The sequence below is a fragment of the Nematostella vectensis genome, chromosome 3 (genome assembly GCF_932526225.1).
Source record: "Nematostella vectensis chromosome 3, jaNemVect1.1, whole genome shotgun sequence".
Taxonomy (NCBI): domain Eukaryota; kingdom Metazoa; phylum Cnidaria; class Anthozoa; order Actiniaria; family Edwardsiidae; genus Nematostella; species Nematostella vectensis.
Window position 1 is genome coordinate 3,489,148 of NC_064036.1, and position 14,143 is coordinate 3,503,290.

At 44.1% G+C, this 14,143-nt stretch overlaps 1 protein-coding gene across 2 annotated transcripts; it reads right to left on the minus strand.

The window, feature by feature from the left end:
• Positions 1–5,525: 5,525 nt before the first annotated feature.
• On the minus strand, positions 5,526–14,138 carry LOC5510048 (serine/threonine-protein kinase greatwall). Of its 2 annotated transcripts, none has more exons than XM_048724455.1 (15): positions 13,975–14,138; positions 13,614–13,708; positions 13,293–13,348; positions 12,870–12,970; positions 12,418–12,509; positions 11,801–11,893; positions 11,366–11,412; positions 9,880–9,968; positions 9,323–9,447; positions 8,996–9,206; positions 7,524–8,470; positions 6,945–7,206; positions 6,202–6,261; positions 5,762–5,872; positions 5,526–5,686 (listed from the first exon to the last, which is right to left on the minus strand). In XM_048724455.1, the coding sequence occupies exons 2-15, from the start codon at positions 13,668–13,670 to the stop codon at positions 5,631–5,633; spliced, it is 2,307 nt and encodes a 768-aa protein (XP_048580412.1). In that variant the 5' UTR covers positions 13,671–13,708; positions 13,975–14,138; the 3' UTR covers positions 5,526–5,630. The 2 variants fall into 2 exon arrangements, with proteins under 2 accessions (XP_048580412.1, XP_048580411.1); XM_048724454.1 differs by lacking the exon at positions 6,202–6,261 and adding an exon at positions 6,065–6,166 and having other exon boundaries at positions 13,975–14,136.
• Between the last annotated feature and the right edge of the window lie 5 nt (positions 14,139–14,143).

Below are 14,143 nucleotides of genomic sequence, written 5' to 3' on the forward strand. Positions count from 1 at the left end.
CATCGAGTTTAGAGGTCTCTTCTAGCTTTTTATGGTGAGTTTAAACACACAATGCCCCCCTTTGCTGCAAATGGTACAGACTACTCCACTGTCCTCCCCTTTGGTGGTTTGCCTTCACCAGACTTCCCCACTGTCCTTCCCTTTGGTGGTTTGCCTTCACTTGCAAGTGGTCCAGACTTCCCCACTGTCCCTTTTGGTGGTTTGCCTTCACCAGACGTCCCCACTGTCCCTTTTGGTGGTTTGCCTTCACCAGACTTCCCCACTGTCCTTCCCTTTGGTGGTTTGCCTTCACTTGCAAGTGGTCCAGACTTCCCCACTGTCCCTTTTGGTTGTTTGCCTTCACTAGACTTCCCCACTGTCCTTCCCTTTGGTGGTTTGCCTTCACCAGACTTCCCCACTGTCCCCTTTGGTTGTTTGCCTTCACTAGACTTCCCCACTGTCCTCCCCTTTGGTGGTTTGCCTTCACTAGACTTCCCCACTGTCCTTCCCTTTGGTGGTTTGCCTTCACCAGACTTCCCCACTGTCCTTCCCTTTGGTGGTTTGCCTTCACCAGACTTCCCCACTGTCCTTCCCTTTGGTGGTTTGCCTTCACCAGACTTCCCCACTGTCCTCCCCTTTGGTGGTTTGCCTTCACTAGACTTCCCCACTGTCCTTCCCTTTGGTGGTTTGCCTTCACCAGACTTCCCCACTGTCCTTCCCTTTGGTGGTTTGCCTTCACCAGACTTCCCCACTGTCCTCCCCTTTGGTGGTTTGCCTTCACCAGACTTCCCCACTGTCCTCCCCTTTGGTGGTTTGCCTTCACTAGACTTCCCCACTGTCCTTCCCTTTGGTGGTTTGCCTTCACCAGACTTCCCCACTGTCCTTCCCTTTGGTGGTTTGCCTTCACCAGACTTCCCCACTGTCCTTCCCTTTGGTGGTTTGCCTTCACCAGACTTCCCCACTGTCCTCCCCTTTGGTGGTTTGCCTTCACTAGACTTCCCCACTGTCCTTCCCTTTGGTGGTTTGCCTTCACCAGACTTCCCCACTGTCCTTCCCTTTGGTGGTTTGCCTTCACCAGACTTCCCCACTGTCCTCCCCTTTGGTGGTTTGCCTTCACTAGACTTCCCCACTGTCCTTCCCTTTGGTGGTTTGCCTTCACCAGACTTCCCCACTGTCCTTCCCTTTGGTGGTTTGCCTTCACCAGACTTCCCCACTGTCCTTCCCTTTGGTGGTTTGCCTTCACCAGACTTCCCCACTGTCCTCCCCTTTGGTGGTTTGCCTTCACTAGACTTCCCCACTGTCCTTCCCTTTGGTGGTTTGCCTTCACCAGACTTCCCCACTGTCCTTCCCTTTGGTGGTTTGCCTTCACCAGACTTCCCCACTGTCCTTCCCTTTTGGTGGTTTGCCTTCACCAGACTTCCCCACTGTCCCCTTTGGTGGTTTGCCTTCACCAGACTTCCCCACTGTCCTTCCCTTTGGTGGTTTGCCTTCACCAGACTTCCCCACTGTCCTTCCCTTTGGTGGTTTGCCTTCACCAGACTTCCCCACTGTCCTTCCCTTTGGTGGTTTGCCTTCACCAGACTTCCCCACTGTCCTCCCCTTTGGTGGTTTGCCTTCACTAGACTTCCCCACTGTCCTTCCCTTTGGTGGTTTGCCTTCACCAGACTTCCCCACTGTCCTTCCCTTTGGTGGTTTGCCTTCACCAGACTTCCCCACTGTCCTTCCCTTTTGGTGGTTTGCCTTCACCAGACTTCCCCACTGTCCCCTTTGGTGGTTTGCCTTCACCAGACTTCCCCACTGTCCTTCCCTTTGGTGGTTTGCCTTCACCAGACTTCCCCACTGTCCCCTTTGGTGGTTTGCCTTCACCAGACTTCCCCACTGTCCTTCCCTTTGGTGGTTTGCCTTCACCAGACTTCCCCACTGTCCTTCCCTTTTGGTGGTTTGCCTTCACCAGACTTCCCCACTGTCCTTCCCTTTGGACTCGCAAGTGGTAATGTGTTTATTTATCCCTATCGCAGCCATAGGACTGAATTACAGGAACAATTACAAAACATTTAAATACTTGACAGAAACAAAGTCACTGGGCCTTTTGGTTCTTGACGGTGCAGCACGTCGGGTTACATTCGATCGCAGGCTGTACGTTTGCGGTATTGTTATAGTCCTTGACAATATAAGTTTATGTACAGGGTTTTCTTCTGATAAATTACACAGAGATCTTGCCTACGGCTTTCAAGGTCTTGAAGATTAGCCTGTACAAGTGCATTCTCATAATTCAGATTCGGGTAGATAGCGAAGAGCTCCCGTTTCTGAATCTTTTCTAAGGAATAGCAGAGGCGTTTATCTAGATTAGAGAAAACAACACAGCCGTATTCAACAATCGATCTAATTAGGGCGCAATACACATCGACTAGATCACTTTCCCCTAAACCACTTTTCTTAAGCTGACGTAGTGCATATAGCCTTTTGTTGGCTTTTTTGATTATAACTTCACAGTGAGCATCCCATGTGAGGTCGTGAGAAATAACAACACCGAGTAATTTGAAAGTGCTCACGCGCTCCACGACCGTGTTGCCGATAACAATGGGACCCCACACATAGCTGTTATAATCAAGGAAGTTAACGATCATTGATTTACACTTTTTGGGATTCAAAACCATATTGTGACTGTTCGCATAATTGTGGATATCCTCCACGAGGAAGTTCATGACCGGGGGAGAATTCCTAGGCACTATTTCTAGTAAGGTGAGATCGTCCACGAACTTCGCACGAGGCCATGAGGTCGTTAACCATGACTGCGAACAGCACCGGACCGAGCCGGGTCCCTTGAGGAATCCCTTCATTTATGGGCTGAACAGATGACGTTACTGAGGAAATCTGTACAAACGGGTTCGTCCCTCCAAAAAGGTTGTAATCCAACGGACTAAGCATGGATAAAGACCGTAGTCATGGAGTTTGGCCAGCAATATCTTGTGATCAATGAGATCGAACCCCTTTTTGAAGTCCGCGAAGAAAAACATCCCCGAGCAGTTACCCCTATCAAGACCGTCCAGCAACCAATGTAACATGTACACCAGAGCATCAATAGTCGATTTCCCAGCGACAGCGAATTGGTTGGGATCGAGTTTACTGAGGATCTTAGGGAGAGCTCTTGTGAGAGTGAAGCCCTCGGACATCTTTGCTAGCTGGCATGTCAATGCGATGGGTCTAATATCGTCCTCAACAGTGGCAGGGGGGCGTTGCTTGAGTATTGGAGAAACAGCTGCCTGCTTCAATATCGGGTGAAGATAGCCATCCTTCAAGCTCGAATTGTATATATCGGCGACAACTGGGGCCAGCTCAAATACAAATATTTTCCACACAACATTGGGAATAGAGTCGGGACCAGGTGCTTTTTTCACTTTTGTGGCTCGAAGAGCCATTCCCGCTTCCCTTGGAGTGACGAAAAGGGATTCGGGGATCTCATCCACTAAAATTGACGTGGCGTCACCGGGTCCGAGAGGTTCAAAGTCCGATGTAAGACTGACTAAGAACTGGTTAATCTTCTCGCACAGGTCGCTTACAGACTGGATTGTAGAGCCGTCTATTAATTGGCAATACCTTGGTCGTCCGATGTAGACACACCCCCGAGACTCTTAATATTTTTCCACCACTTGTCCACACGGGTTTGCTTGAGAAGCTTCACTTTGGAATTGTAAAAAGATTTCTTGGAGCTTTTGATACATCGCTGGACTTGGTTCCGCCAATATTTGAATACATGGGAATCTTTACCGTATTTAGAAAGAGAGCGTTGTCTCCTAGCAACCAGAGATTTTATTCTGGGCGTAATCCGAGCTTTGTCGGCATTGTATTATCGGATTGGCTTGGCTGGTAAGAAGCGATCAACGGCGGCGCCAAATACTTGCAAAAAATAGTTGGTTTTGTCCTTGCAAGATTCGATGGAATAGAGCTGTTGCCAAGAAAAGGCAGTTATCCACCGACCGAAGTCACGTAGAGCACTATCACGTGTATCGCGCGTGGTGATTATTCGCTTGATACGTTTCGCGTTAGAGGTGTTAGGGCTGATTAGGACATAATAATGGTCCGAGGTTCCGATCTTGGATAGCTGTTTGGGTGCGGACCACGCCTTGGGGGTGTTGGTCAGGCACCAATCAAGGGTGCCAGTGTCACGGGTTTTCACCTTAACAATCTGAGTCAAGCCACACCTCCGACGAAATACAGATGGGGAGATGTTGGTTGAATTGGGATTTAAATCCCCGACTATACAGACCAGACTATTCCGGGTGGCTCCGGAGGTATAGATCAACGGAATGTTGGATATGAGCGTAGAGCTGTTCATTGTCTTCTGCGGGGGCTCGAGGCGGGTGGTAAATAACAGCCACAAGGATCACAGAAATGGGCCTAGGGAGTCGCCGGGGCCGTAGCTGCAGCCAGAAGTTTTCTGATATACAGCCGTCAAGTTCCAACTCAGTAAGTCGTTTACAGGGTGTCGTGCAGTTCACGTACACAGCAATGCTGCCTGCAAAAGTTTCGCGATCCTTTCGGAATAAGACATAGCCGCTCAAATTGACAGAAGAATCCGGGATATGATTCGTTAACCAGGTTTCCGTGACACAGATCACATCAGCGGAGTTTATCGAGGAGACACATTCGGGCTCGTCCATTTTAGACGCAAGCGAACGGACGTTGGGTACCACAATAGCAGGAATTCGGGCAACACGGCTTATATTTTTCTTAACTATCGCTGGAGGCGCTGCCATGGTAATACGCGATGCTGGATGCAAATCAGGACCACAAGCATTATGGTGGACGTCCCTCGGGATGGTGGATTCGAGTTCACAGTTCGGATTATTATCTGTTCGAGCAATACCATTCTTTCTACGACCAGCACTTTTCCCGCGGAATCTAAATATTCCAAGATCTTTGAGTGTTTGAAAAACGTCCCTGTTTTCAAGCGAGCCCCGAGAACGAAGATTGCGGAGATGCTCTCTTGTGTAGTGAACAGTGGAGCTTGTGTTATTGCGGTTATGCAAATGAACTGCCGAAGGATCGTTGACATGGCCGACGACCAGTAAGTTGCTATCATCCAAGTTCTTGTTAATTCGAGCTGCAGCGACAGGTCCTGGGTTGAGCGGAACATCAGTGAAGATGGTAATGTCAATTGGGGGGTCGAATCCAGGGATGGCTAGTACAACAAGTCCGTGTTTACAAGCTTTGCTAACAGGGAGTCGAGAATTGAAAAACCCAGATTTAGCGATTCGTATGCGGCAAGGACTAACGCCAGGCCTTCTTACTGCTACGGCAAACCCATGTAGAGGTGTCACAGTGTCTACGGACGTAGGTGACAGTGAATGATGATCGATGTGCTGCTTTAGGCATAGTAACTTTATCAACATCGACAGGGCAAGCAAAAACGTGGCCGCCATGACTAGCGCCTGCGCACGATGAGTGGCCCAGTCTATTCTTTTTCTTTCTAGTTTTTGTCAAGCATATTTGAGTAATTACTGTACTTAACAAAAAGATGAATGAAAGAAACACATAAAGAATGTATTCTCGGAAATGCACATAAGCTTTTATTTCTTGGTAGTTGATAAATTACAAGTTTCGAAATCTAATGAACTTAATGGGAATTAGCTGTGTTGTTTCACATCTTTTCACTGGACTGCGTGATAAAATGAAGACAACTTGAGATTTTGGATGTTGTTGCGAGCTGAAATAAAATATAAAGAATAAGTACTTATATACGTACAAAAAGTTAATATTTTCTTTCATTTAATGCCTCTACCTTCAAAGTAGGTGGTATCCGTTGCGTCGTCAGGATTCGGTATAAATGGGGCTGGAAGAGAGTCGAAGGTGGCCCAGTCGATTGACAGGAAGAACGGGTGCGCCTTGATTTCTACGAAAGAAAATCCTTTTAGCTATTAGAGCCCTCTTTCAGGCTAAGTTTCTAGAAAGAATATTAACGCTAACCCAGGGATGAATGCCCTTTTTATCCAATCAAATGTCAAGATATCCGTATTCATCCCTGGGTTAGCGCTAACCTTTCTAGCAACCGGCCGCAGAGCTCTTAGTCTAGGGCACATGTTACCTTTAGCCCCTGGTCGCTCGTTGACTTGCAAGGTAAGTATTCTGTCGACACAGGCGATGGATTCTAGAGAAAGAGCCTCATCGCCGTCTGGCCACAGCAACTCTATGGGACCAAAATAGTCTGGCTAGATATCTTACCTACACAATGTTGGTAGACAGAAACAGCAGCATATGGACGAATGGGCAGACAAGGACGCCCTGACAAGCATAGGCGTATTAGACGGGGAAAAGGCAGGGAAACAGGAATTTAGAGGTTTTGGACACATGGGAGGATGTAAAACTAGAGGCAGACAGACAGAAGCATGACAAGAATGGGCAGACGGCACAGACCAGCGAATTTAGCTAGAAAATAAAGGGCTGGGAAGGAATCCAAATGGACGGAGAGGCAGACGACTGATAGAAGCATGACAAGAATGGGCAGACGGCACAGACCAGCGAATTTAGCTAGGAAATAAAGGACTGGGAAGGAATCCAAATGGACGAAGAGGCAGACGACAGATAGAAGCATAGGCGCCAGACACAAAGGTGACTCGAGACATACTGACATTAATAGAATGGAAATTAGAAACCAAATTGAACAGCAAACAGCTCTTCGCATAGAGGCAGAAAGCAAGGTCAGGATTCAAAATATTCTTTTAAATCTGATACATTTTGCGATTTTGGCGAAAGAAAGCCTCCATACTAAAGATATGAGAAAGGGATACAGAAAAAAAGAGCCGGCAAAGACCAGAAAACAGCCGGCAGCCGGCCGCTATTTTGAACCCTGAAGGTATTAACAAATAACGAAAAAAAGACAGACAAGTGTAGAAAGTCAATAAACAAAACAAAATAAAACAAAACACCCAGGCAAAGCAATAACAAAGTCAAACTGCTCCTCTCACCCCTTTCCATGATGTGGTTGAATACAAGCTCTGGTGTCTCGTCGTTGAAGGGTGGAAGCCCTGTCAGGAATTCATACAGACACACCCCTACCGCCCACCAGTCCACGGCCTCCGTGTGCTCGTGACCAAGCAAGATCTCAGGCGCCAGGTAGTCCGGGGTACCCAAGATCCTCTTCCTGGCTTCCTGGTTTACTGGACGACCGCGACGACAGCTCTTTGGTGTTCTGAATGGTGTTCTTATCCCAGGCGCCGATGCACAGTGCTGTAACGGCAAAAAAACATGTCTATTTCGTTTTAATTTTTCTTTGTTGTTGTTTTTCGTTTTGTTTTGTTGTTTTTTTTAAGGGGGGGGGCGTTATTTTTAAAGATATGGGCTTATTTTGAAACCAAAATTCAGGATTAAAAGGCAAATAATTCATGAAAAATCGAATTTTGCTGATTTTTTCAACGAATATTCCTATGCTTTCTTCGATCAATATGTCGAGTAAGGTCCAGTTAAACTTGTTAGAGATTTCTTGAATCTTTTATAGAAAAATTTGGTGTAGGGAGAAAGGTAAAAAAAAGAAGGAAAGAACACACCTGTTGTGAGATGTCCATTGGCCGTGTGGGCGTAAACCAGACGCTTTTCGGACAGACTTCCATTGGGGACGGCAACACTCCCGGGGTAGAGAGGGTGTTTGTCCTGCCACGTGCCGCACATACGCGACCCTCCCCTCCCTCGTGCAAGTCCATTTTGTCATCCTCCATCACTTCCTTTCCCTCAGAGACCGGGAATGTGTCCACGTGGTCGGCAAATGCCACTCTTTGAGTTGGACAAACTGTATCCTCTTGTATAGGAGGAAAGTTTTCTTTACCTAAAAAACTGGACCTCCGGTTTTTGGGCCCGCCTCGTTCAATATCCTGAGGCACCTTGAAAAGAGTTTGCTTTTGAATTTTGCTTGTAAAGTGGAACTCATTACCACCGTTCGCTTCGTCGCTCTCGTAGCCAGACGTGTTGCCAAGTCGCGAAGATATAGAACAGGGTACCACGCCCTCGGGAGGGCAACTCTCTTTCGAAGCAGCCCCATTTTGACAATCCTCGCCGTGAAATAATTCGAAATTTAACGCTTTAGATAAAGGCTGGCTATCTAAGGCAGCGTGATTATCGGCATTTAGAAAAATGTTATCATCACTAGCTGAAGCTAGAATACATGATGGTTGACCCTCTTGGTGAAGTGAAGGCAATGTTTGTTCGGTGTTGGGCGTGCTGACTTGTCGATTTCCATTCTTGAAATCGAACTCGTACGTAAAGGAGCCACTTCGATCCCTGAACTCAAAGTCATTTAAATCCTGAGTAAGACCTGTATGATTGTTAATGCGTCGTCGTTTCCGCTCTTGCACGATGCTTGCCTCATCAGGGGAGATGACATGAACTTGCTTGCCATCGCCAGAACAAACAGATTTGTGACACGGTTCCTCGTCCATCGGGCTAAAGATCCTTTGCGACAGCTTGGAGCACGTTTGGGATCGCTTCTTTGTCACAATTCCTAAGAATCAAAGGACCCAAGGGCTATAACATTTCTATATGGATTGATAAGATCTGGTCAGTAGAATAGAATACGAATCATTTTAGGTTGAACACAAGACAATGGCAATGAGTTGCATTTCCATAGCGCAGGAATCTATGTATGTAGGTACAGGTTGCTGGCCTATGCTTCACGTGCAATTGACAACACGTCAGTAGAGATGCCACCCCCCCCCCCCTACCCACCTGCGTACACGTTAATGAAGTGTGTTTGGGGGGCCCGGGACCTCTGGTTTAACATCAATGTAAAACTTTCTGAAAAAATCCTAAGCTGACCTGTCATCACCAAACATTGCTGGCAAAGCTGATAAAGAAAGTGTAGGCAAACTACTTCACAGGACTTCCCAACAAGGTGTGCAAATAACACTGGTATTACTCGGGCTATTTGCACAGGGTTTCAAATAACGAGCAGTTGGTCAGACCTTGCATCAGGGTGAAACTGGACTCTACCTGACAGCGGGGTCTCGTGGGTTTTCTGGGACTCTACCTGACAGCGGGGTCTCGTGGGTTTTCTGGGCTGCCAAGCCGGTTGCTTTTGGGGTGGCGGTTATGCTGCCTGTGTGCATACTCATTGAGCGGGTTCGCTTTTCATCCGGAGGGCTGAACACATATGGTGGATCATCAATATGGGAAATCACTGACGAGCCTAAGCTGTTGAGACGCGACCGCTGACTAGGCCTTAGAGACTGAGGAATTGACTACAAACACAAAGCACTTTGTCTCAAATAACGTGTCAAATGTGGGCAATTCATCACACCACTCAATGTGTTCCCAGTGGACCCATTATAGTACTCTTGGCATTTCTTGTACTTACAAAAGTAAAGTTTGAAGTAAGTGATAATATTTGTCCAGGCGTCCTGTGGTAGGCTGGCCTGCGCTGAGACTGGGATCGTGGTGTAGCTACCGAAGGAGTACTCATGACATCTTGGAAACTCGGCTCTGGAACAGAAAAGAAGTCATGTGAAATGGGCGGGGGAGAGAAGGGGCTGAACCAGTGTTTTTATATGTATTTCTGTTGCACCAAGCAGTGCAAAGTGTTTTTTTTTACTAAAGAGGCCTTGAGCTTTCTCAGGGTGTACACTTTTTTCCGACCATATTGCCAGGAAGGCTTTTATTTGTTTAGGGGAAAAGGGGAGGGGGTTTGATTGCCAGGTTGATTTCCATTATTTACGGCATTGATTGCCAACTTCTGATGGTCAGCCTAATATAAAAATATGTCTCATCAGATACCAAGGATTTGATAAGAGAAAATTATATCATATGCAACATATCGGAGATTTGTTGATTGTTCAAAAGGAAATACTGGTCTCTTTGTGCCCTGAGGCACCCACACTAAGCTAGCCTATGTCCCTGGATGGGTGTGTGACTTACTTCTTTCCCTAGTCAGTTGTGAAAGTCCAAAGTCAGTCAGCTTGACTTTGCCAGTGTTGGAGAGTAGCATGTTATCTGGCTTGAGATCCCTTGCAATAATGAAATGTTTCATCATTAAATAAGCAAATGCGTTCCACCATACAAGAGGGAAAGCTCCTCCCAGGCCCGGGCTTGAATTTGCAAATTATATTCATAACACTGCCAAGCTAGCAGTCACAAATTATAAGTCTCTTGTAAAATTGCTGATCTCTGAGCCTCAGTAGACTGGAATAAAACTATTTCTGCACAGGTAACAAGACAGTTGTGTTAAGAGATTGATAAATTAGTGATTAGCTCTCTACTCACGTTTTCAGTGCAAAATTTTAAATTTTGCGCTATCCATAATGGCATCTGCATAAATTACTATCGCACTGTGATGAAAATGCTCGTATTTTAGAGCTTATGCAGCTTGGTATAGCACTATTTTACTTTAAATAGAACCAATTTAAGTGGACAAGTCTAGGAATGAAATTTTATTAGGTTTAGAATATGAAATTTGAATTTAGCGCTCAGAGCAATTGTCCTGACGTGTTGACTTATTGACGGCTGATTGATAACTGATTGTTCTTAAAGTCCATATAACCTTTCAAAGTTGATAGAGTTTGTCGATTCTTTATATTTTCATTTTCCAAATGGTATGTGGTTCGTATGGACCCTATAATACAGGCGTTTGCGCGAATATCTCAAATCTGTAATATTGAGGTATTTTGGTCAACCTTCGGAAAAAAGGCTGTGAACTGAAAGGCCCGGGTCCAGTCATTTGTGACGTAGATCGAGATGTCAACCAAATTACATGAGAAAACATATGTGCGCGCTAAACCGGTTCCCGTCTTCATGTCTTCTTAGTTATTGCTGAAGAACGTTGTGTGGTAACAACTTTTACCATCATCTTTATATCTCAACCTGGTAGTCAAATGATTAGGAAACAAATCTGCAAAATTTAGCAGATATTTTTAGTCTTTGAATTGTTTTTGCATTGTGCGCGCGTGCTGCATTCGCAATCAAGAATGACGACATTCTCACGAGCGCGTGCTGTTTTTGAAACCTACAACAAAACGATATTTTCTTTTTTCACATACAATTCTCGACTATAAATTATTCTTCACTTCATTGTGAGTAGCATTATTGCCGTCTCTTAATTTTAACAGATTTAAGGAAAATACATTGTTTCAGATTTTCCCGCCAAAACTTGGAATTATTCACTCGATTCAATCTCCTTTCGTGCAACCAGGAAAATTTTAAAAGATCTGTAGAAAATTCAAATTTCAATCAAATTCAATTCTCTTTTCAGAATTTGAAAGTTTATCTATGCTTTGTTTTGGCTAGATTGATATAAGTGAAATGTTTTAAGAACTTTAAGCCCTTGGGGTGGGAGGAGCTTTCCCTTTTATAGCGGAACCACGTGTTTAACCTAAATGAATTCTCTCTTGGTGAATTAATTACTGACCTGTGTATGATCCCATGACTGTGAAGATACTCCAATGCTAGGATTATCTACAATGTCAGGAATGAAATGTCAGGGTTGCATTATTTTCATATAAACAAAATTACCAGCATACTTATCAATCAATAAATATTTATGTACATCCTCCACAGAAGAGCTGCACACTTAAGGATATGCACCATGATCACAGCTATGGTATATAGACTAACATTGCATGAGCATAGTTTGTGGAGGCTCAGCAAGAAACCATAGCTCCATACCATTTGGCTTATTTATTGCTTTTGATGGTCAAAATCAAGGTGTGATAGTTCCTAAATGGTTCTGGGCAACAGCTTTTGACTTCATGCACAGAGACCCAACACCATTTCTTTGATTGTAAGACTTCAAAAACACTGCAAGCCAGCCATTGGTCATGATTTTGTATTTGAGGGTTGATACCTGTGCTGTATAAAACCTTGCCATTTCCTCATCAAAGTAGCCAATGTTGTGTAGAAGTGACTTCAGGTCACCACCAACCAGATATTCCATCACCTATGGCATATTCAATGTGTTTTAAGGGAACAAGAAGTCAGACATACTGTTACTTGATTCAAATAAGTGATCTCCTTTAAATAGGCACCCCCTCCCCACCATTTAAGAACAGCATGTTAAGAACAGCATTACTGGATATGCTTTCTCATGAGCATGACACAGTCAGTGTGCATGCAAAATCAAACTTTGGCAAGCTAGCATAATGCTGCCATTTATAGATCTGAAACACCCTATTAGAGGTCCAATAGCATTCCTCATAAAACCAAACCAGACACTTAGAGAGACAGATCTGCTGAGAAGGAGTGTCATTCCTAAATAACATGAAACAAACTTGCCTTTTGTTCAACTAATAACAAGACTTTGATTATGGGGTGAAATTGAGACAGTGTAACATTGTGCATTATCCCATAAAGTAATAGCTTGATGTTCAAACAATTCATCAGTGAAACATACATTACAAACCGGGCCCAGCTTATGAAATTCTTTAACATTTTGCATATACAGAATATCTCTCATTGACATACCAAGAAAATCTTGTCCCTTGACTGGAATGAGTAGAAAAGATGAACAACATATGGACTTTTAGAAATCGCCAAAGCATCCCTTTCAGCCACAACTAAACAAACAAACATTATCACTTAAAGTGACTACATTTTTTTGAGAATCATGATGTGTACCAGTGGCCCTGTTGGCATTCCCAACCATAAACATGAGCAAATATGAACTTTCAACAACAAAGAAAAATACTGTTACAGTCATTATTTTGTGAAAATATCAAAAATACATGTCCATTTTTAAACCCTTAGATAAGATTCATTACAGGTGGCAGAGCAAATGCTTAAATTACTTAGATCAATACAAAACATCTGGCACAAAATGAGCAAATTGATGAAAGATTTTTAACAAATGCTGATTGGTGCTTCTGTGTACCACCCTAACAATGGTTCTTTTTGCATGGGGTTTTCTAATAGTATACCTTGTTCAATCATATTCTTGTTTATAACATCTTTTTTCTTCATCACTTTAATAGCATACAGTTGTCCTGATTTGTCTCTCTTTCTTCCAAGATATACTTGCCTGTAATGAGCAGGTCATTAAAATGTTGAAATCTAAAGACTTGTATAGAGTACTAGTTTACATGGCGAAATTATCAAAATTTACTTCACATGTGGATGACTTTACTTGTCGGTATGTAGATACAGTACAGACTGCCCTGTTCAGTTTACAATTCTGAGTGTTGGTTAGTGTTTAAGCACCCTTACTGAAGATGGTACTACAGGCCAGGTTTTTACACCCTGGGCCTCTTGCTTGAGAGACGAAGCCTGTACCACACCAAGTGATGGCACCACTCTAATACAGGAAAATAAAAGCCCTGAAGGAATGCTAGAGAAGCACTTACCCAAAGGCTCCACGGCTTATCGGCTTGATAATGTCAAAATCATCTATTCCAGATAACTATGAGAAGGATAAAAAAGTAAATATTTAAGGAACACATTAGACGACTACAATGTACACGAAGATTACCAAATACAGTATGACCAAGCTTTTTTTGGTATCAGACTAAAATTGCGGTCAGACTTGCTTTTAATTTTGTTTAAAAACTATCAAAAAGACAAGGTTGACTGGCCACCCTAGAAAAAGTTGCTAAATCCAAAACCAGCACCTTAACCCTGAAAGTACAAAAGACACTGTAGCATGAACCAAGCAGACCATAGCTTACCACGCCGCTAACTGACGAACAAGTCGAAGAAATACTGTCGTTCATGTGTTTTTCCATGGTGTCTCTTGCCAAGTGTATTTCAGCACCAACACGTTCTGGAACGAAACGATGATTTTGATGATCTTGATTGCGAAATAACCACTCCAAATTACTGTTAATGGATCGAGATAATGCACAATCTTAAGATCATTTGGTGACTTACAAGGCAAAGGATTGATTTTTTCGTAAGAATAAACAAACTCAATCACAATCGAACATTTGTTCGATGGGCTGATGTGATGGCGATTTGTTGTTTTCTTCGTTACGGTTCGAAACAGTCGTAATTTCGCGCTCAAGATACTTAGATTCTGGCCCTTCTTACCTTTATTCCTTCAAATATAGATTTATCTAAGCATCATCCATCGTAAGGCTCAGGCTTGGCGTCTTTACTTGATTAAAAGTTGTTATTTTGTTGATTATGATTCATTCAATCTCTCATGGACGCTTCTGCTTTCATTTGAAATAACGCGGCTCACCCCGGGCCTTTTGTA

Excerpts from the sequence above, each read along its gene's own strand:
- LOC5510048 (XM_048724454.1), bottom strand. The coding sequence starts at position 13,670 with ATGGAAAAACACATGAACGACAGTATTTCTTCGACTTGTTCGTCAGTT. Across the intron at positions 6,167-6,944 it reads CAACCACATCATGGAAAGGG|AGTTGCTGTGGCCAGACGGC; the intron begins GTGAGAGGAGCA and ends TTGGTCCCATAG. Across the intron at positions 5,873-6,064 it reads CGAGCGACCAGGGGCTAAAG|AAATCAAGGCGCACCCGTTC; the intron begins GTAACATGTGCC and ends TTTCTTTCGTAG.